The following is a 24,310-nucleotide window of genomic DNA, read 5'->3' as shown; positions in this document are numbered from 1 at the left end:
TCTCTACACTATTCAAATTGACCGAACAGTCCACTAGATAACACAGCCACAAAGTCAGAACGGCATTCCCAGTTTGACAACAGATGCTGCTTCGGCGGGAGAAATCAGTAGGCGATTATCACAGCCAATCACAACACTGGTGGGTAAGTAATACTGTGAAACACTATCATTGCACTGTTAGCGCCAGATATATTATTGACATTTGCTGAAATTACAATGCAACAATTCTAATAAATCCTGTGTAACACCTTTAATTGAGGCATGGTGAGCTATTTGTAAGCTAGCTCAAGGAGAGGTGCATTTAAAGTAATACTCCCCCAAACTCATTCCCTCACAAACAATACCTCAGCTAGCACCTCTCTAGCCAAGCAGCTGTGTTATCCTCCTCGTTTTTCTCCTCCTCGTTTTTCTCCTCGTTATTAGAGGGTGTGAGGTAAACTTGGCCAATCGAGAAGTAGTGTTCCCCCCTCGTTCACTTCGAAAGCCTGTTGCCATGACGAGGAGAAGTTCCAGTCGAACATTGAATGGGCAAGTTAATACCACAACAGCACTTGCTCGAAGCGAGTGTTTCAACGCAGTGTGGGGCCAGAGATTGAGAGAGAAGAGACAGAATGCCAGGCTGGTCTCTCTGAAAGGCCCTTTGTGTGAAAACCTAAAGCACAACTGACAAACGCTTTCCTTGCTTATGAATACAGATTGTGAATCTATACTTGAGAAGTTAAGTGGCAAGTAAGTCAAGGTAACAGTGGCCTCCATTTCACAGTGATATTTATTATTGAAACTTTTTGGGGGTCAGTCCATCATTCTATATTCATGTATGTGAACATACAAGAATATTTAAATGATGTTTATTCAAGACGTACTGTAAATGACGTCAGCATGTCTTCCATTCTCTATTATTACTTAGTTGTCAATACAATTCAACTCTCACCAAGATAACAACACCATCCGTTTTAGAAGGATATTCATCTATGAAACTTTGTCTGGGTCAAGTTCATGGGCCTGTGTTTATGTGTGTATGAAATCCAGGACAATTAATGCATTTTAATGGGAACGGCATGGCCTTCAAAACCCAGACATTCTAGTGAGCAGCTTTCACAGGCCACTAATGACATAGCTGGTGCGTTTTATTTCACCATAATGGTTTATCAGACTGTGAATTCGGCACTCTCGCCTCCTCGACCGTGAAAAGTAGCCATCGATGCCAGCAGTTAGTGCACTGCCAGGGACAGTGTGTGTGTGTGTGCTTATGCTTGTGTGTGTGTGTGTGTACACGACTCAGGAGGTTTACTCTAGTTACGAACCCAATGGGACGGAATTCCTCCGGAGTGATTAGCATACGAATGCTGTGCCGCACAGCGCCACTCCGATTGGCCCAAAAAAGGTCACTTCCCACAGTACTTTTGGCTCGGAAATTGATTGTTCTCTTTTTTCGATGGACTGTCATTGCTGTTACAGCTCCTGCCATTGGCTTGCAGAGTCCGTCTTTTGTCCCTCTCTTCCCTGGTGAGTTTCTGAAGTCTGTTTAGCCCGTCACAGTAGACTTTCTCTGGGTCTAGAGATGAGTCTGACAGAGCTCCTCTGCACTACTCCTGTTATAATGCTTAACAAGTTCAAGATGGGATTTCTGAAAGGAGCTTCTGTGCCAATTCTGAAAACTCTGCTTGGGTCCCATTGTTAGGCAATTAGTACTGTAGCATGTGTATTGCAAACACCCCATTCCAATACAGGATGATTTTTGGTGTCTATAGCGATTATTCACATGAATAAAGATGTATAAAGACCTAAATCAATCAACTGTTGAGTTTTTCAACCAAAAGCTCCCAGTCACCTTGAAATGATGAGACCAGTAGAGAAACTGGAAACAGTTTGAAGCCCTTGCTCTGTGGAGTCCATTAGAAATAATTTGTCTTTGTATAAACAAAAAAGTATTAAAATGTATGCACTCACTATTATAAGTCGCTCTGCATAAGAGCTTTTGCTGAATGACTAAAATGTCAAATGTAAATGTGTCACCCAGATGCAGTCATTCAAAGAGCACCACTCTCTACTGGCAGTGTAAACCTAGCCACATCAGCCGTTTCATTTATTAACTCTGAATGAAACGTCATGTCATTCCTGTTAGCTGCTGAGAGCCTGTTACATAGTTGACCACGAAACGTCAGAGGTCACTAAACCACCTCCATAGGGACACAATGATCTCACCAAGATTTAGTGCCTCAGCCAATCCCTGGAAGGGCCCTTGTTCTGGAAAGACGTGCAATCGTAATTATCATAATGTCAGTTGATCATCGTTGCACTGTCAGTGCTGTAACCATACCATCTGAGAAACACAGCATCCACATTCATCATACCCCAAACACACGATAAAGTTCTGCTGAAAGAGGACATCTCTTACTTCCTGTGTGATATTTATCACTTATCACAGTTATAGCACACCCATTTAGTGATTATTGAGGTGTGATATGGGCCTGTATTTCACAGCAGGTCCTTCAGGGCACGCAGGTGCCAGGATATCAAGCTAACTGGGTCTAAATTACCTAATTGACGCCCAAAAGAGTCTGGGTTGGTATGCTTCACACATGTATTCACATACCTGAATTAATAACGAATGATTAATAACTTGATTCGAAGACATGCCAGACCCAGGAAGCATGCCATCAAGGACTAATGTACACAAACACCAATCTTGGAACTGTCACGCTTACTGATGGGCTAAAGTAGATGTATTCACAAAGATCCAGACTACTGTCAGGTTTGGAGTGATGGTGGGTGTCATTGGCAAGTATTAATTAAAATGATTCACTTAAAGATCAAAGCGATTAATTAAAACAATTGTTACAGAGAAAAAGGTATATGAACCTGTTTCGACAGGTAGTCTTCACAAAGCCAATCCTCCTATCCTGTTTTGATACCCAATCCAGCCTCCATTTTGAACTCCACCTCCTTCTTGCCTAAGGTTGTTTCCCAACATCAGACAGTAGTCTCTCAAGAGACATCACAATCACCTTTAACAGATATTATTTGAATAGTATCTTGTCATATTTCTGCTGTGGTAAATGATTTGACCCAGACAGGGTAACCATGTTGTAGTGAGTCAGTTTCCAGCCCTGCTCTGTTCTAATCAAGAGGACTGAGATGAGGATTGAGGCTGAAGAGAGTCTGGGCTTGACGGAGGCAACAGCCTCGCAATGTCATGGCAAGCTGGTGTGGAAACAGTGTGATTTTATAAGGGAAGAGGGTGGGACAGGGACAAAGAAGGGAAGAAGCGGGGAAGAGACGAGGGAGGGAGGGAGGGAGGGAGGGAGGGAGGGAGGGAGGGAGGGAGGGAGGGAGGGAGGGAGGGAGGGAGGGAGGGAGGGAGGGAGGGAGGGAGGGAGGGAGGACTAAAGGGAGAAAATGAGCAAGTAAAGGGAAGGGTGACGAGGGAGAGATTGAGAGACAGAAAGATTAAAGGAAGGGGGAGGGAGAAATGTGAGAGATGGAGGGAGAATGCTGAGTAATGGAAAGAGAGGTGGAGACTGTGTTAGTTTAGCCCCAAGTGCAATTTCCAAATCATTTAGAGCTATGTTTAGGCCTATCTGTGTGCTGTGGAGCGAGGACGAGCCGACCTCGGGCAAAACCTTACACACACACACACACACACACACACACACACACACACACACACACACACACACACACACACACACACACACACACACACACACACACACACACACACACACACACACACACACACACAAGTAGATCATGGAACATTGAAGTTGACACCTCAGAGGATTAGGGGTCTCTACTGTCCAACCAAACGTTATCCCTGGGGTTTGATAGTGAGAAGCTGTAGGTTGACAAAAAACTGAGACTTTTATGACAACCCCTGATGATCCCAGTACAACACCTATATTAGTGATTACAGGTATAGAACCTTCCTTGATCCACTCAGTCATTTTTAAAGTCCTTAAGACCATCTGGAGGCTATGTGAACTGAGCTGTTTCACTGAAGGTCGAAGATAAGATGTCCCGTGTGGCTCAATTGGTAGAGCATGGTGTTTGCAACGCCAAGGTTGTGGGTTCGATTCCCACGGGGGACCAGTACGGAAAATGTATGAAATGTATGCATTCACTACTGTAAGTCGCTCTGGATAAGAGTGTCTGCTAAATGACTAAAATGTAAATAATCACCTGTTTACAGTTCTCTGCCCCTCTCTCACCATCCACCACTCCTCTTTCCCGTCCACCTTTCCTTTCCACTCACTCTCTTCCCCTCCATCATTCCTCTCCCCTCCACGCCCCTTTTCACACAAGGTATGATCTCAGTGTTTGTATTCGTGGCCCTCTACCCCGAGGCTTTCTCCAAGACCTCCACACAGTGCCGAAGACCATGACCCACCCTTCTTTTTCTCTGTCTGACTCCCCCTAGATATGATTAAATGCATAGAGAAAGAATGAATAGAACTGGAGTCCCCATTCAAGTCAATAATCCTATCCGATAGGAGAAATCCAGATAGATCCCTTTTGAAAAACTGGCCCTGTATTTCAGTTGAACCTTCCCTGACCCTACAAAAAAGTAAGCAACTCGACCAGAATCTGAATCAAAGACAATACAACGACAACCATTTAACAAGTCGTTTAACTCAACAAGTAAAAATACCTTTTCAATGTTACCTGCTTTTGTATTTTGAGAATGGGTGTTTTTAGGGTTCAGTTTGTTGGGCTGGTTTCTGAGTGATTTAAGACAGTCGTACTGATACCTTGGTCATGACCAATGTCTATGTGGGTGGTCCTTCTTTCCTTAGCTTGGAGAAGGATCATTGAGATGGGATACGGCTGGAATGCTGTACCTCCCATTAGAGACGAAGTCTTACTAGCTAAAGTTCAGCCATTTGACCAGATCCCTTTGATCTGAGCCGTGCATGATAGGCTGAGTGGGAGGGAGAGAGAGAGAGAAAGAAAGAGTTAGAGAGAGAGAGAGCATCTGATGCTAGCATACATTGGGTGGAGGCTGAATGCAGGAAGGGCACAGCAGTCCTTTGTAGATGTTCCTTGTTCTATCATTCATCAGATCTGCTCTAGGTTTCTACCCTCTATACAATCATTCATCAACAACCATATGACCACACTCTGAGGTCTCTGCAGAATGTGTTGCTGAAATAATTCAACGTTGTTGAGATAATTCATGGCTGTTGATACAGTGTAGTTCTTAGAGTGGGAGTCTGGAGATGTCACCATTCATGTATGCTTTATGGAGCTAGTAGAATTCATTGACTCTGGTCATCGTTGGTCTATATACCATTAACACTATGGCTTTAGATCAGTAGCTAGCATGAACTTTGCAATGCTTTGCCTGTCCCCAGGCCATAAAGGGGCAATCCACAGTTGAAACAATAAGGCTAATTAGTGTTTGTTTACATTTACTTTGTTTACAAACATTTGAGTTAAACAAGCTTATATTTTGGGTTCTGATGAGGTACGCCAGTTGAACTAAGGTCATGAGGCATTTCTAAGTTTGTCCTTCAAGAATCAATAGGCACATATCATTCATTTATAAGTCCTTGTTAAATGTACAGTATGCCTCCTTCAATGCATCCTTCTGGCTTTTCCCCGCCACACAGCGACCAATGAAAGGACTGGATGGGTGGAAGCAATGTTTCCTCCAACTAGCTTTAACTGATCCAGTTCCATCATTTCTGTAATGATGCTTGTGAAAACGTTCTATGAACCAAAGTTGTATAAAGCATTATGAATTTGTAGTGCCTTATCGATCACACCCATAACGCATTCATAACAACTCTAGGCTGTTTACAACAACCTACATGTCTTCAAATGCATTCATTATGTCTTAGTCATATTTCTCTGTGTACTCATCTCTGTACTGTAGAAAGTATTCTTGAAAGCTCTCCCTCTCTCGTGCAGTCTTTGTTGTAAGTGTAACTAAGTAGAGCCAGTCCAAGCGACACAGAGCTCTGAAGTGCTCAGCTCCGACTGCACCTCACTGGTCTGGGGCAGTAATCTGAACTATTTAAAGAGTATTAAATCCTTCACTTTAGCCTTTGGACTAAAATAACACACACGCCAGGGTGGTTAGTGTGACATGCTAGTCAGACAGACCAACCCTGAGCCCAGCCGGAGGGGGAAATTATAGACCTAAAGTAGATGTGACACATGGAGGGTAAACCAGGGGATGGGGAGAACTAAGAACTACGATCCCCCTCCTCTTCCTCCTAATTGGAACGGTCCCCTTGTCCCTTTTAGTTAAGTGTAAATAAGTAAACCGACCCAATCAGGAGATTGGGGGTGAAGGGGGAGGGTGGACTGAATGCTTGTGCGGGATTCAACAAAGGCAGAGGGGTAGTTGGCTGTGTTAAATTAGTTTGAATTTCACCAAAGTAAAGAAAGAGAGAGAGGGAGAGGGAGAGGGAGAAAAATGGAAGAAAGAACATTAGTGAGAGGAAGGCAGAGAGTAGCTGGCGTTTTTGAACTGAGCTCTGGAGGACCTATCATTACCAGATGGTACTGAATGGGAGCCTGCCAGCCTAGTCACTGCTTATTGCCTTAACTCTGCCTCTCTCTCTCCCTCCATTTCTCTCTCTCCCTCCTTTCTTCCCTCCACTCTCCTCTTCTTTTTCTCCATCGCTCTGTGACTGTTCATTTTTAAATTTTCCTCCCTTTTCTCTCCCTCTATTTCCAGCTGTTTTTGGAGCGCGCTCTCTCTCTCTCTCTCTCTTTTGCTGGGGGAAGTTCTCTCCACCAAGTGTCTCAATTTAACAGGAGCTCCCTCCCTCTCTCTCTTCCTCTCTCAGCCCCTTCCTCCTCCCCTTCGGCCGTGACAGAGCACACCTGCTTGGTCTTGGCTGCGCGCGCTCTCAGTGCAATTATCGCTCGGCCCGTTGCAGTACAGTGCAGAAGGCTCACAGTGATTCAGCCTATAGCCCCAACTGGATATTTGGAAGGAAGACCATCTGACCTCGGCGCACTCTAACTCTCTCGCTCTCTCTCCCACGCTTCTACAGAGCACAGGTAGGATAACACACTGATGGATGGATCTTGGGGGGGAAACTCGGGAAAGACTGGATTATAGGCCTGGGGAGTGTGGGAAGAGAGGGGGATTGTGAGGGGAATTATTAAAAGGGATTTGGAATTGGGGTTATTGTGTTTCGGGGGTACCAAACGTGCAGACTTTGTTAGTAAAATGGTGATGCTGTGCTTGTGGTTTGAGGTTTTCTAATGGCTTGGTAGGTTCTGTGATGTGGATGCTCTTTTGATGTTCCGTCATTCCTTAACTCTACCACCAGACTATGTGTGCAGTGATTTTGTGGTTGAACTGGTCATGAACGGTTGTTCATTTCGATGTTTTTGCACATACATCCAATTAGAATGTACGACATGAGTCATGCCAGGCATATCATGAAAGTGATGCGTTTGTGCATGATATTGCAAATTTGTTTTGTGTGGGCGTAGGGTTAGTGTGTGTGTGTGTGTGTGTGTGTGTGTGTGTGTGTGTGTGTGTGTGTGTGTGTGTGTGTGTGTGTGTGTGTGTGTGTGTGTGCATGTGTGCATGTGTGTGTGTGTGTGTGTGCGTGCTCCCTCTAAACTAGATGCGTGGCCAGGTCTTAGTCTGGCTTAGGGAGGAGAGACCATAGTTAATCATTCCCATACCAGACCATGTGATAACCTACAGAATGATGAAGACAGCACCAGCTATAGGGAGGGGTGTGGTGCTACTGTTGATGCTAGCACTTCACTGCCATGCCAGTGTATTAGAAAACCCTACCCTATTTATCCAAAAGAGGATACCATGATATCTTTCCTTGACTTTATTGGTTTATCCCTTGCGGTTTTTAGTTTTTAACCCATCAAGGCACTTGAGCAAGTGAGCTGTTTTGTCAGTTAGTTGGCTTGTGGTTGTACATGTGGTTTTCCCTTCCATCAAACTGTCCAGTGGTGTTAGTTTATGGTTTTACATGCATTCAGAGTTGTTGTGTCTCTGTGTGAGCAGGGCAGAGGAATAGAGAGTTGGAGAAGAGGTTTCTTTGATGTGAAGTCCCTGGAGAGTTTTCTCTCCTCTCTTGTCAGTAACTGGCCCTGGTGGAAAACCCATTAAGTTTACCAGTGTCCTTTTCTTCAGTTGTAGCACTTTATTGCATTGCTTTCTCTCTTTTGTTCTCTCCCTCTGGCACTTGGAGATCCTACAAGCAAAATAAAAACACAACAACAACAAGGATTTCTTTGTATTTCCTCAAGCCAGTACAGTTCACTTGCAGCAGTTCATGCCAGAATGAACCCATCCAGGGCATTTTAGACTAAAACAAATCGATCTGAAATGGTTTATTTAACTTGTTGTACTGCTGTTCTGTTTCACATCAATGTTAACGCACCGTTTCGGCCCGCCTCGTCACCACTCTGCTTTGATGGAAGCGCTGCAGACCCAAATCGTCCGGGGCAACCAAAATTAAAGGGAGGACCTGCTTTGAAGTTGAAGAAAGGGGGAAAGAAAAAGCAGTACCTGGCAACCCAAAGCCTTATTAATCCACTAACAGTACAGCTTCCTCTATCACAGAGAGATCTGACTGATGGCTTCCCTGCAAGACACCGCAAAACTCCCAGCTAACTGCTAACATCCTCCAACACAGAGGGAGTTTTTTTACAGGGCTGAACTGGAGATGGAGTACAGAGTGGAGAGGAAGGGGTTATGAGTTGGAGGATGGACAGGACGTGTTTTCCTAGTCCACCCCTAGTGCTCTCCACAACCTCAACCTAAACATGCTGTGGCATGTTGGTGGAGTCATTGATGTTTAAGTCTCGTTTGTTTGGACCAACTTGTACAGTATAGTTTGATTAGCTCTGTATTAGAAAAGTAAGACATGGGTCTTTAGAGGCGAGGTTTGAGCCCAGGGGCCACATTTTCCCGTCTGGAATCACTGTAACTGTCCAGGCCGAGAGAGAACAATAAGCTGAAAGATGGACGTTAGCCACAAATAAAAATGTTCCTCGTTGGAATAATATAAAGTTCCATTCTCCAGTAGTGCTCTTTCCAACAAGCAAATTGTACTGCCAGAGGGTCAAAGAAAAACATGTCTTAATCTATGGGAGATGAAGGGAGGGAAAAAGAGAGAGAAAAGGAGAAAGAGAAAAATAGTAGGTTGGGCAGCAGAGTAGATCTTCACATCTGTTCAATACAGGCGGTAGATAATACAGGCTGTAGATAATACAGGCTGTAGATAATACAAGCTGTAGATAATACAAGCTGTAGATAATACAGGCTGTAGATAATACAGGCTGTAGATAATACAAGCTGTAGATAATACAAGCTGTAGATAATACAGGCTGTAGATAATACAGGCTGTAGATAATACAGGCTGTAGATAATACAAGCTGTAGATAATACAAGCTGTAGATAATACAGGCTGTAGATAATACAGGCTGTAGATAATACAGGCTGTAGATAATACAAGCTGTAGATAATACAGGCTGTAGATAATACAGGCTGTAGATAATACAAGCTGTAGATAATACAGGCTGTAGATAATACAAGCTGTAGATAATACAAGCTGTAGATAATACAGGCTGTAGATAATACAGGCTGTAGATAATACAAGCTGTAGATAATACAAGCTGTAGATAATACAAGCTGTAGATAATACAGGCTGTAGATAATACAGGCTGTAGATAATACAGGCTGTAGATAATACAAGCTGTAGATAATACAGGCTGTAGATAATACAGGCTGTAGATAATACAAGCTGTAGATAATACAGGCTGTAGATAATACAAGCTGTAGATAATACAAGCTGTAGATAATACAGGCTGTAGATAATACAGGCTGTAGATAATACAAGCTGTAGATAATACAAGCTGTAGATAATACAAGCTGTAGATAATACAGGCTGTAGATAATACAGGCTGTAGATAATACAGGCTGTAGATAATACAAGCTGTAGATAATACAGGCTGTAGATAATACAGGCTGTAGATAATACAAGCTGTAGATAATACAGGCTGTAGATAATACAAGCTGTAGATAATACAAGCTGTAGATAATACAGGCTGTAGATAATACAAGCTGTAGATAATACAGGCTGTAGATAATACAAGCTGTAGATAATACAAGCTGTAGATAATACAGGCTGTAGATAATACAAGCTGTAGATAATACAAGCTGTAGATAATACAGGCTGTAGATAATACAAGCTGTAGATAATACAGGCTGTAGATAATACAAGCTGTAGATAATACAAGCTGTAGATAATACAAGCTGTAGATAATACAGGCTGTAGATAATACAAGCTGTAGATAATACAGGCTGTAGATAATACAGGCTGTAGATAATACAAGCTGTAGATAATACAGGCTGTAGATAATACAGGCTGTAGATAATACAGGCTGTAGATAATACAGGCTGTAGATAATACAGGCTGTAGATAATACAAGCTGTAGATAATACAGGCTGTAGATAATACAAGCTGTAGATAATACAGGCTGTAGATAATACAAGCTGTAGATAATACAGGCTGTAGATAATACAAGCTGTAGATAATACAAGCTGTAGATAATACAAGCTGTAGATAATACAGGCTGTAGATAATACAAGCTGTAGATAATACAGGCTGTAGATAATACAGGCTGTAGATAATACAAGCTGTAGATAATACAAGCGTGGATATATAAATGTTAGCCATACAATACTCCTCAATGAACGGTTCAAACGTGGTGTAACCATTCACAGGCTTTCTCCTACAACGGTCCAAAACAGCACAGACGCTTCAGGGATTTCTGCGGTCTCTGCTGTCTGTCAACGATATATATGTTTTTATGACCCAATTTCTGAATATCTTTGGAGTTCTCCCAAAGAAATGCAATGCTCACAGACGTTGGTCTTGTAAAGGATCCAGAGAGAGTTTCTGGCTTTGACGTGGGGAAGTCACTCTGTTAGGGAACTAGTGTGACCACTGAAGGGGTTAGGGATGGAGGCATTTCCTGTTGACAAAGCGCTGGTATATTATCTGTAGTGTCCAATCTGCCCATCATTTCACATAGAAGTTGTTTATTGGATGGATCTCTGGTTTTCTCCCCGTAGAGATAAACTCTCTTGAACTCAGATGTCTTTGGAAATGTCTTTAGGGTAAAAACAATGACAAAGGGAGACCCGTTAGTAGGATTTCAATATGGAGGCAGATGAATCGCGCAGACAGACAAACCGGGTCTTGAGGACTGGAAATGGTTAAAACTGTCTGGGTATCTGCGTCTGGTTGGGGAGGGGTTGACACGTTGAGTTGTTGAGGGGTTTAAAGGGGTAACACATGTTTCAGACATCTCATAACCTTGTAAATACCTCCCCTTGATTCGTTACTGACAGGCCCTCTGGAGACAGAAGGCTGAGACCCCAGTCAAGGAGAGTTGGAGCAGAATGGAGTCATGGAGGGTGAAGGTAGTGGTAGGGGGTAGGAGGGTTGGAATTGAGATCTGTCTCCTGTCAGTCAGTCAGACACAAAACAAGTACAACATACCATCTCTGTCATCCTCTCGCAAATGCTGCACAAGTTTGGAAAGGTAGGAGTATGGGCTGATGACTTACATACTGTACATGTGGCATGGATGGAATACAACTGAATGGTGTCCAGGAGAGAGATAGATGGAGAGAGAAAGACAGAGGAAGAGAGAGAGAGAGGGAGAGAGAGACAGAGAGAGAGAGAGATGTGTGGAGGGAATAATGAGACAGATATGTTACATGGTGTCTCTACTGTAATCTGCTTCCTGCCTGAGACTTGTCAGAAGTCTGTCCAGATTTTTAGAGAAAGTGGCGAGGAAGAGAGAGGGATGAGAGGGAGGGAGGGAGGGGGGTTGACAAGGCTGCTGCAAAGAAAGGAAGTGTCAACCCCCACCCCTCCGCTCAGAGAGAAAGATCAGACTTGCTCTGACAAAACACAGCCCTCAGGCCTTACAGAGAATGAGAAGAGTAGGAATGAAAGGGAGAGGGTGTCTTTTGACTGCACCTACCTTTCCACCTTTCGATTATTGAACACAGGCAGTCAGACGCACACACACACACACACACACACACACACACACACACACACACACACACACACACACACGTAACAGTTTAGGTTCCGTCCCGCTCTTCGCCCCAACCCGGGCTCAAACCAGGGACCCTTGCACACATCAACAACTCACACCCCACTAAGCATCGTTACCCATCGTGCCACAAAAGCCGCGGCCCTTGCAACGCAAGGGGAAACCCTACTTCAAGTCTCAGAGCGAGTGACGTCACCGATTGAAACGCTATTAGCGCGCACCACCGCTAACTAACTAGCCATTTCACATCGGTTACACACACTCACATTGTATGAAGAACACACACACACACACACACACACACACACACACACACACACACACACACACACACACAGTATGAAGAAGAGTATGAAAAATAACCACTGATCTCAGAACTGTTAAAACTCTCTAGGCCCTCATTGCACCGGGTTCCCTACTGATCCGGGAACTAAATAACATCTCACATTACGCATCCGCAACATTAAAGACATCGCTCACAGCTAGCACTACAGCTAGTTACTGCCCTCCTCCTGTACTATCCAAATATGGACCCCGTAATATGTGCCAGTTTATAGTTGACCATCAAATCTGCTCCGGATAGACGTCATTGTGTCGCTATTTACGTGTTTGTTGTCAATGGTATCGCTAATCAATCTGGTTCTAGTAATCACGGTGATGTTGACAACATGACACAAGTTGACTAACGTACGCTAATTGTCACCTCATTAAAAGAGAAATAATTGACAGGTTAGGTCCACTTGAGTGCATATGAACAGTATCTGGCCCTGTTGCCTTTGCTACTGTAACAAGCAGACAAAAAGATGGCTCTGACGTGATTTGGGGGGCATCAGCAGAACGGCATGAATGGTGAGAGAGTTCAACAAACGTGCCAATGTGCAAAAGCATGTTGGTGGGCATTGCCCAGGACATCAATGAGACTAACTCAACTTGAGTGGTAAACCACACTGTAATGTACCACACTATACTGCCCATTCAAGTTCCCTAAGCCATCAAACAATATCCAGAACAATAAATCTTATCGATGTCAAATACATGTTTTACTCTGCAGTATACACTAGTAAAATAACCACGATCATATCAAAGCAAATCAAATGTTATATGTCACATGTTTCGTAAACAACAGTTGTAGACTAACAGTGCAATGCTTACCCTACCCTACCCTTCCCAACAATGCAGAGAGAAAGAAAATAGAGAAATAATAGAAAAGTAATAAAATGTATTAATAAAAATAATAATAAATACACAATGAGTAACTATAACTTGGCTACATACACGAGGTACTAGTACCAAGTGGATGTGCAGGGGTACGAGGTAATTGACGTAGATATGTACATATAACTAGGAATAAAGTGACAGATAATAAACATTAGCAGCGGCGTATGTGATGAGAAATAAAAGTAACTGCAAAAAGGGTCAAAGCAGACAGTTCGGGTAGCTATTTTGTTAGCTATTTAACCAACTATATCCAATGGTCCTTAGATCCCTGACAACTGCTTCCCGGAGACTTTACCCTACAGCAGGGTCAACTACAACACTGTGTGGTCTAGATACCTAGACACTGACTGAACCCATGTAAGGCCTTCACTCACACACTTTGCATTGTGCACCTCAGCCCTCTCAAAGCCTTTCATATACAGCTGTCAACAAACAGTGTAAGCCCTTTGGATTAGTCATTAGAAGTGCACTGAGAACTCATTCAAAGGATCCACCTAAACAAAACATAAATTAGAGAGAGAGAGAGAGAGAGAGAGAGAGAGAGAGAGAGAGAGAGAGAGACAACAGAGAGAGAGAGAGAGAGAGAGAGAGAGAGAGACAGGAGAGAGACAGAGAGAGAGAGAGAGAGAGAGAGAGAGAGAGAGAGAGAGAGAGAGAGAGAGAGAGAGGGGGAACACAAACACAGAGAGAGAGAGAGAGAGAGAGAGAGAGAGAGAGAGAAAACACACACACAGAGAGAGGGAGAGAGAGAGAGAGAGGGAAACACACACAGAGAGAGAGAGAGGGAAACACAGAGAGAGAGAGAGAGAGAGAGAGAGAGAGAGAGAGAGGGAAACACACAGAGAGAGAGAGAGAGAGAGAGAGAGAGAGAGAGAGAGAGAAGGCCTTGCTGGCCCAATAGACATTGCCAAGCAGTTGTCTGAAGATGGGAGATTGAGGAGATAGAAGACCAGTCAAAGTGCTGACGGTGGCAGGTTTTTTCAGTGGTTTAGCAGAGGATCGGCTCTGTCGTGTTGTGGCGTGCCGTGGACACAGCCCTCTAGGTTCACACACAGACTTTCACTTCGAAGCATGTTTTTTTAGGGCCGTCTGTGATCTAACCAATGGATGCTCCAGATGCACCATGGGTGCCTCGCCAGATCAGCCCTTTATGCTTGTGAAGCTGTACCTCCACCCTCTCTCCTCTCCCCTCCTCTCTCCTGGATATCTTTGAGGAAACTACTGATGAAAGAGCCAATGCCTGGGGCTCAGTGGGACGTCTAATGGGATGTGTCTGCCTGCACAGGTTCAATCAAACTGTGACGAGCTCCCTTCTGCATTACTGGGTCTCGTGGCATCGCTCAGCCTCTCTAGAATACAGATTAGATTAGTTACTACTAAATGGACAGAATCAAGATCTTGATTAACATGTTTTGCATGGTTTGCAAGCTTCAAACGCTTCCTTATTCAATTTTTTCTCACAATTGTGTCAAATCCTTATCGTACTATGCCTGTACACATGAAATAAGCTAACCTAGACATGTATGTCAGTTTTGATCATTACTAGCACCACATTGGATGTGGCGTTGTTGGGTTAGCATATTACCAACCAATCAGCAGGTAGTATTATACAGTTGTTGCTAATGTGTTTAATAAAAACATGACTGACAGATCTCCCTCTTCAAGGAGATTGGTATCTCTTCCCTCCTGCTCTGCTTTGTTTTAATACGTCTCAGGAATGTTTATTATCACCTAGAAATGGGAGGACACACAGGAGGCTGCTTTTAATATGAATTCCTCTGTGTGTGCGTGTGCATGTGTGCATGTGTGTGCCTGCCTGCATGTACCTCCTGCAGTGGCTAACGTCCAAACACTGAGGAGTTCAGGATCAATGCTTAGCGGTCAAGGACAATATGGGTCGTTCCACCAATTCAGTGCCTTTTGAGAAGTGTAAAAAAAAAGGTGTGATTTCATCTTAAATCAGCCATAAATCCCGTTGTGACAGGGGGAATGGAAGTGTGTCATGTGCAACAGGGAGTGGCAATCATAAAACAAAATCAATTGTTAAAACATTTCTATCCTGTCTATCTATGGGTAACAGGGATGACATGTTATGTGCACAGAGGGACATGTCAAAATGCTGAGTTTTTGCACTTTAGCAAGTCTTTATCCATATAAAAAATTGGATTTATTGAATTTTCATTTAATATAACAGGCTTTTGAAATGCACTATTTTCGTGGAATGACCCTTATGTAAATCAGTACTGCATTCCTTCCTGCTATCTCTATTTGGTTTCCTGCTCTCAGACCAATGGAGGTTTAAAAATACTAACCGTCTTGGCAGACAACTAACAGGGAATTCATTATGGATTCCCCTACATATTGACTTATAGATAAGTTAAACCTAGAGCCAAGATTTGCCCTGTTCAAAAAGATTGGACCAACATGTTCTTGTGCTCTACTGTTAAGCTAAGATTGGATCTGTTTTATCTCTGAGTTTCAACACATTTCCACATGGCACGTGTTTCCAACTCAGTGGCCTTGTGGTTAGAGTGTCCACCCTGAAATTGGAAGGTTGTGAGTTCAATCCCTGGCTGAGTCATAACAAAGACTAAAAACGGGACATGATTTGTCTCGCTTGACACTTAGCATTAAGGAGATAGATTGGGGGTAAGGCACTGTGATAGACTCGCGTCCTGTCCAGGGAGTGTACTTGTACATCAAGCTGCCTCACGCTACAGAAACAGGAGATAGACTCCTGCCCTATGAGTCGTTCCAGCTGGAATAAGCCAAGGCTCGTGCAAGGCTACTTAATAACATGTTTCCATAGGCTAAGGCTCAGTCCTCCATGGAAAATAGACGTCAAAGTCACAGCATTACAAGTCAGATCCAATTGAATCCATGTTTTCTTCGTCCACCCATATTACAATGAGCAGAGGCATATGCCACACGGTTGGAATCCATTCCATTTCAATCCATCAACCCAGCAGTTTTTCATAATTATTTTTTCATGAAATTGATCCCAACGGTGATACAGTATGCTCGGAGAACTCTGTTCCCATTGAGTGCTGTAATGTAGCTCTGTCTGTCTGTGTGATGGCTGTAGTGTGGGTTAGACTTATAATTACCCTGGATGTTCAGAGAGAGACGCCGTAAGGCCTGATCCTGTTCCCATTGACCTGACGCCACCCTAAGAACCGCACACACACACACACACACACACACACACACACACACACACACACACACACACACACACACACACACACACACACACACACACACACACACACAGTCACCTACCCAGCAATCTGTCTGTCATGCAAAGGTCCAGCAGACCCGCCTCTCTCTTTGGTCCCAAAGTAATTGAAGGGGCAGTGTGTAACCATAAACATCATGAGCCGAATAATAACACTGACCTTGAACCAGTTGGAGAGAACTGAAAGTACAGTACAGTAATCGGGCTGTGTTTGTCTGGGCTTGGACTACTGGGTCAGTTTGACTGGACAGAGTGTGTTTTGTGTGACTAGACTGGTCAGAAGGCTTGAGTGGCTCAAAAATGAACTGGAATGGATGACCATTGCGGTCATGACTTGTCGATCAGAGAAGAAGACTGGAAGACTTCTCACAGTACATGGCTGGTTTCCTATAGTCTTAGAGGGCCTTGAAATGGAGAGAGATAAACAAGGAAAACACTATAAGTACAAATTACTTTCCTGTACTATTATACAGTAATCAGTCATTGGTTTGACAAGATGTTTTTCACAAATCGTTACCATATATTGTGAATATGTATGCATACTTACTGTTTCTGCCCTGTGAAAGTGCACATACACTTGGTACAGCCTTGGTGGTCCCCCATTTTACAGATTGATACATTTCCCAATGTTTTTGGCTTTACCCTGACCTCTCCTCTTTAACCTTTCTTAGCTAAATAGGCCATTCTCCCCCTGCTGACCTGTTACAAACCTAAGCAAATCCAGGTGCTTGGCCTTCTAGCCTATAGCCTCCTACCTCTGACCTTTACCCTCTCTCATTTGCCCTCTCACCCTGTCACCCCCATACACATCTCACAACCCTGTACTTGAATGAAAGGTTGGCCTCTTTCTATCCTTGACCTCTTAGGGAAGGGATCACTGCCGCTTCCTCGCTTTGGAACCCAGGTGCATGAGTTGATGAGCAAACTGAAGGAGAGAGGAGAGTCAGCAACGCTTGGAGAACAATGGAATACAATAAAAAAGCTTCTTTATTACTAAAAGTAGAACACCTTAACCTCTCACCTCTGCCCCCATCCTTTACCACCCACCAATACCCATGCACCCCTCTACAGTAGTTGTAACCTCTAAGCCATGACCTTTTCCCTCCCCCCTAGGCTCCCGGACAGAGGCACCATGAGGTCAGCCTGTCTCTCCCTGCTCCTGGTCACAGCGTGCTGGTCACTGCCCTTCCGCCAGTCGGGCTTCCTGGACTTCATGATGGAGGATGAGGCGGGCTCTGGGTTGCCTGAGGTGCCCATCGAGCCCAGCGTGGACATCCCCACCATGCCCGAAGGACCCAAGTGCCCCTTCCGCTGCCAGTGCCACCTGCGCGTGGTGCAGTGCTCCGACTTAGGTGAGACACTCTCCCAATAGATTCTATTTAATATCATAACAGCATGTACTTCTGTGATTCAATGTGTTTTCATGAGCTAAGGTCAATTTGTCAGTGTAATACAGACAACCTGTTGCACCATCTCTTCTCTCCCTCTCTCGTCTAACTGAGGCAGTCCCATAGTTTATAAGATACATCTTCCTGGTTCCCAAAGAGGTGTTCCCTCCGTCTGGGGACCTCGGAGAAATGTTCAAAGAGTGTCTGGCGTTTGATCTACCCATCATCAGCTCGTTACCTAAAAGAATATCGCCCCAGCCTGACCACTTTAAACGCTCTCAGATGCTGTGAATTTCATGCTCTTCCGCGACGATGACATAGTTTTGCCGTGACTTTGGCCTTTTTCTAATTTTCCTAATTGTTTTCGCAGACGCAGGGATATAAAAGGTTAGCGGGGCTTGGGAAAGTCTCAAACTCACCCCAGTTTAACAAGCCCAATGTTCTAAAGCTTGTTTTTCTCCGTCAGATCGCTCCTTTCTCCATCCCCTCTGGAGGCAAACAAACTCTGCCACGAATTAGCTTGGCGCTCTGTTTACACACAATTAAAATGATTTACTTGATCCTCTTAATTGTTTGCGAGATTATCCTGTTTATTTGCTTCATTCGCCCTTATGCTTTGGCCTGACTCATCTCTAGGACTACTGCTCTGCCAAGGGAAGTCACTGACCCAGTTGATTGGCTGTAGCTTATATAGCTTCTATAACCTTGCAATTCTTCTCTTCTTTATGAGTTTGGTTTGTTTTTGGGCTTTACTCTTGTTTTAAAAGGGAGGAGCAGGGGAGGAATACTGGAGACAGACAAAGACAGAGTGAGAGATACAGATGGACTGGGATGTACACACAGAGAGGAGAGAGAGAAGAAAGAAAGAAAGAGACAGACAGAAAGACAGAAAGAGACAGAGACCTGTGAAAGAGAAGAAGGGAGAGGGACAGAGAAAGAGTGGAGGGAAATCAAGGAAACCATGAGTTCCAGTGGAGGAAGAGAAAGACACAGACTAACCCACGCAGCCAGCCAGACAGACAGACAGAACAACTCCGACAGACAGATGGAGAGACTGATGATCAGGGAAGGGATGGTTCCATTACCTCACTGGGTCCTGTTAGCGCTGAACGTCTCCCAGGAGCCCCAGAGTTGGATCCTCATCTCTGGCACCGGCCCCTCGGGCCTGGAGACTGCATCTGTTCCCCAGACCTGCTGGCACACACACAGGCCTGGGAGGGAAGGGGAGGGGGCTGGATTGGTTTGCTTTCCATCCAAAGTCACCCCCTTTTACAGTTAGAAAACTGGATGAAAAAGGAAAAGTTAGCATAAGGCCTTATTTCTGCAGGCGTCCAGCTGGCGGTGCGTGCTACAGTTATCACATGTGTATGGGCAGAGATGAAGCAGGAAGTAGTGCAGAGGCTAGTAGTCTAGACATTCACCAGACGTAGTTACAGTACATTTATTTAAAAAATACTTTGGGCAATTACTCGATAGGCATTGTGGTGTCCGGGGTTGGGTAGGTTACTTTCTAAATGTAATCCATTACAGTTACTAATTACTTGTCCAAAACTGTAATCAGTAACGTAACTTTTGAAATACCCAAACTCAGTAACGTAATCTGATTACATGATGTTACTTTTAGATTACTTTCCCCTTATTAAGAGGCATTAGAAGAAGACAAAAATGTATGTTACCAATTGAACGACATCTATTGCAGGATAAATCAATGTTAAAGTTTACATAGCAGGCCATATATGATATTACATTTTACTTTATGGGTTGGTTATGTTGGCTTCTTCTAACCCATCGCTTTCTACTATATATAATATTACGATTAAAGGATATCTTTATTAAAAACCAAAGTCTATCAGAATTCCAGTCATTCCAATAAATGTAATACCACTTGATCTTTAAGAATAGGACTTGGAAATATGGAACTGAGGACTTATTAGCCAGCCCTACTCTGTTGTTTATGATTTTGTTGTCATGGAGGACTGATTGGGCTCATAGATTCGAGTTGAAAAATAAATTCTGCGCTCTTGGACTGGCATGCTTTGAGCGCTACTGAAAAGTGCTATTTACATGTGAAAAATGTATGCCATATGCTGCATTTGCTATAGGCCTATTGTTTACCTTTTTGTTGGTGACACTTTGATATCTTAATAATATGCAGCTGTTTAAAGGGCAAATCCACAGATGAAACAATAACAAAACGGCTGCCCCGCCTCTGTTTTGGTTAAAAGCTGAGGGATGGGCCTGGAGTGATATAATCGCATCTCTGCATGTCTGGCAGACATATCAGTGTGGATGACGGATCACCACCTCACGCTGAACCTCGGCAAGACGGAGCTGCTCTTCCTCCCGGGGAAGGACTGCCCGTTCCATGATCTCGCCATCACGGTTGACAACTCCATTGTGTCCTCCTCCCAGTGTGCTAAGAGCCTCGGCGTGACCCTGGACAACACCCTGTCGTTCTCCACTAACATCATGGCGGTGACCCGATCCTGTAGGTTCATGCTCTACAACATTCGCAGAGTACGACCCTGCCTCACACAGGAAGCGGCGCAGGTCCTAATCCAGGCACTTGTCATCTCCCGTCTGGATTACTGCAACTCGTTGTTGGCTGGGCTCCCTGCCTGTGCCATTAAACCCCTACAACTCATCCAGAACGCCGCAGCCCGTCTGGTGTTCAACCTTCCCAAGTTCTCTCACGTCACCCCGCTCCTCCGCTCTCTCCACTGGCTTCCAGTCGAAGCTCGCATCCGCTACAAGACCATGGTGCTTGCCTACGGAGCTGTGAGGGGAACGGCACCTCCGTACCTTCATGCTCTGATCAGGCCCTACACCCAAACAAGGGCACTGCGTTCATCCACCTCTGGCCTGCTCGCCTCCCTACCTCTGAGGAAGCACAGTTCCCGCTCAGCCCAGTCAAAACTGTTCGCTGCTCTGGCACCCCAATGGTGGAACAAGCTCCCTCACGACGCCAGGACAGCGGAGTCAATCACCACCTTCCGGAGACACCTGAAACCCCACCTCTTTAAGGAATACCTGGGATAGGATAAAGTAATCCTTCTAACCCCCCCTTAAAAGATTTAGATGCACTATTGTAAGTGGTTGTTCCACTGGATATTATAAGGTGAATGCACCAATTTGTAAGTCGCTCTGGATAAGAGCGTCCGCTAAATGACTTAAATGTAAATGTAAATATAACCACTCTCAGATTAATATAAACAAAACATGTTTTAACCATGTTATGAGGCTATACAGTGTTTGTTTACATTTATAATGTTTACAAACATTGGAGTAAAACAAGCTTGTATTTTGGGTTCTCATGGAGTATGACGGTTGAACTAAGCTCATGAGTCACTTAGAAGTTATATTCTTCAAGAATCAATGGATATATCATTTATAAGTCCAAAAATGGATGTAGCAACTACAGACTGCCCCTTTAAGTATATCAAAAGTGTGCAAGTTTGAGCATGTGTCGATTAGGATTTATTAATTTTTTTCAGCATGAATTAGATTGAGCAATAAAAGCCCCACAGTTATTCCATAAGCGTGGATCCGCACTATGCAGCTGTTGCAAGAACACATTTTTCACTGGCTGTCCACTGGTTTCAAAAACAATGATTGATAGACAGCTTAAACTTCTTGAATTCAAACATTATTGGGTTCAAATACACATTTATATTTGTGAACAGCCATCCACAGCAACCACAATCTGTAAGGTGCAAATAGCTAAATGAGAGAGCAGCAGTGTGATTCACATCAATGTGCCATGTAGATATCAATAATAAGTGATATCCGTATCGCCGTAGACTACACCACCACTGTCATCCTTACCTCCAAATGTTTATTCAAGTTGGATAATCTTTGGATGCCGACAGCAGTCGCACCATTGGAAGACATAGATTGGACTGTAGCCTACAAAAGCCTATTCCTGCTCTTTTCCCTCGATCCATCACTATGTGTCATCATAGTGGTCTCTGACTTGTGGTCAGACTCACTCAGGTGGAACAAACTTAATCTTGCTCCTATATTCAATGCTGATTTAAATGTCATTGAGAAAACAGAGAAGTGTTAAAGATTTATTTGTTCAAACATCCTTTCTGAATTAAAAAGTAATCCTCAAAGTAATCATCTAGTTTTTCAAAAGTATCTGTAATCTGATTACAATATTTTTGCTGGTAACATAACGGATTACAGTTAACATTTTTGGTAATCCCTTGCATGTAACGGATTACATGTAATCCGTTACTCCCCAACCCTGGTGGTGTACTATCAAAACAGCTTCCTTTCTTTCTGAGTTAGGAAATTAGGTTTTATGAACACAAGACTCCTCATTAAAAAATGCTTGGTTTCATTAAGGTTTAGATTAAAAACAGGCTGATGTTACAGTCGTCAAAGACCTTCATCCGACAGGGATGTAATTCCCAGTTGCCTTGAACTATCCTATCTAGGAGAGTTTGATTTAATGGGTCCCTATGTGTCAACAGGTGTTGTGGATGACAGAAGCCCTTCTTTTTCCCAAAGCCCTGACTGAACTGAGTCATTACTGGTGTTGCTGACAGACGTAGCTACACTGTGCTGCTGTGAATGGACAACGTAATGGAAAACTCACGCTCAACTCAGGGACAATCAGACCCATAATGACTGAACAGACCTTCCCCTCACATGGAGAGAAAGTTACAGTACAGCCCCCGAAAAAAGGATTGCATTGCTGGAAATTGCATAAACGTTGCAATTAATGCTTGGATGTGCTGAAAGCATGAGGGCGAGAGGCCAGGGCAATCATATGCTTGATATCACATTAATTTGGCATTGATTGAAATTGCTACAATAAAGGGACTATGTTGGCATTCAGCTCCTATTTTTCTAGTCTGCCACTTGTCAAGAGGTCATGTTACCGTGCCAGTATCTCAACAAGAACAGAGCGTACTATCTCAACCTCTCACTTACTTATGTATCAGCCAAGCAGACTTTCTCAAATGAAAACATAATCTGCAGAGCACTGAGACGATCTGACCAGCCATTTTATCCGTGACATTGCTATGGAAATGCTCCCAAGTTTGAACAAACTAATTCACTTAATATATTTTTTTATAGATTTTCTTACTTTTAATGGAACATTCAAATCAAATCAAATCAAATTGTATGAGTCACATGCGCCGAATACAACAGGTGTAGACCTTACAGGGAAATGCTTACTTACGAGCCCCTAACCGACAGTGCAGATTAAAAAAATACGGATAAGAATAAGAGATAAAAGTAACAAGCAATTAAAGAGGAGCAGTATAATAACAATATACAGGGGATGCCGGTACAGAGTCAATGTGCGGGGGCACCGGTTAGTTGAGGTAGTATGTACTTGTACGTAGAGTTAATTAAAATGACTATGCATAGATGACAACAGACAGTGGCAGTGGTGTGGAGACGGGAAGGTGGGGGGGGGGAAATGTGAATAGTCTGGGTAGCCATTTGACTAGATGTTCAGGAGTCTTATAGCTTGGGGGTATAAGCTGTTTAGAAGCCTCTTGGACCTAGACTTGGCACTCCAGTACCGCTTGCCATGTGGTAGCAGAGCGAACAGTCTATGACTCGGGTGGCTGGAGTCTATTTTTAGGGCCTTCCTCTGACACCGTCTGGTATAGAGGTCCTGAATGGCAGGAAGCTTGGCCCCAGTGATGTACTGGGTCATTCGCACTACCCTCTGTAATGCCTTGCGGTCGGAGGCCAAGCAGTTGCCATACCAGGCAGTGATGCAACCAGTCAGGATGCCCTCGATGGTGCAGCTGTAGAACCTTTTGAGGATCTGAGGACCCATACCAAATCTTTTCAGTCTACTGAGGGGTAATAGGTTTTGTCGTGCCCTCTTCACGACTGTCATGGTGTGTTTGGACCATGTTAGTTTGTTGGTGATGTGGACACCAAGGAACCTCTCATCCTGCTCCACTGCAGCCCTGTCGATGAGAATGGGGGCGTGCTCGGTCCTCTTTTTCCTGTAGTCCACAATCATCTCCTTTGTCTTGATCACGTTGAGGGAGAGGTTGTTGTCCTGGCACCACATGGCCAGGTCTCTGACCTCCTCCCTATAGGCTGTCTCGTTGTTGTCGGTGGTAAGGCCTACCACTGTTGTATCATCGGTAGATTTAATGATGGTGTTGGAGTCGTGCCTGGCTGTGCAGTCATGAGTAAACAGGGAGTACAGGAGGGGGCTGAGCACGTACCCCTGAGGGGCCCCTGTGTTGAAGATCAGCGTGGCGGATGTGTTGTTACCTACCCTTATCACCTGGGGGCGGTCCATCAGGAAGTCCAGGATCCAGTTGCAGAGGGAGGTGTTTCGTCCCAGGGTCCTTAAAACCTCTTACATCTAGATGTTCCGCTAGCGGAACGCCTCGCCAATATCCAATGA

The 24,310-nt window shown here is 44.0% G+C and overlaps 1 protein-coding gene across 1 annotated transcript in view; it reads left to right on the top strand.

Annotated features, from left to right (window-relative positions):
- The first annotated feature begins 6,868 nt into the window (after positions 1–6,868).
- Positions 6,869–24,310, top strand: part of pgs2 (Decorin) — a 34,734-nt gene continuing 17,292 nt past the window's right edge. The window contains 2 exon segments of the mRNA NM_001173562.1: positions 6,869–7,017; positions 17,642–17,880. Coding sequence (NP_001167033.1) covers positions 17,661–17,880 — 220 coding nt within the window. The 5' untranslated portion in view covers positions 6,869–7,017; positions 17,642–17,660.

Source organism: Salmo salar, chromosome ssa17 (assembly GCF_905237065.1).
Source record: "Salmo salar chromosome ssa17, Ssal_v3.1, whole genome shotgun sequence".
NCBI classification, from domain to species: Eukaryota; Metazoa; Chordata; class Actinopteri; order Salmoniformes; family Salmonidae; genus Salmo; species Salmo salar.
This window is presented reverse-complemented; position numbering and strand designations above follow the sequence as displayed.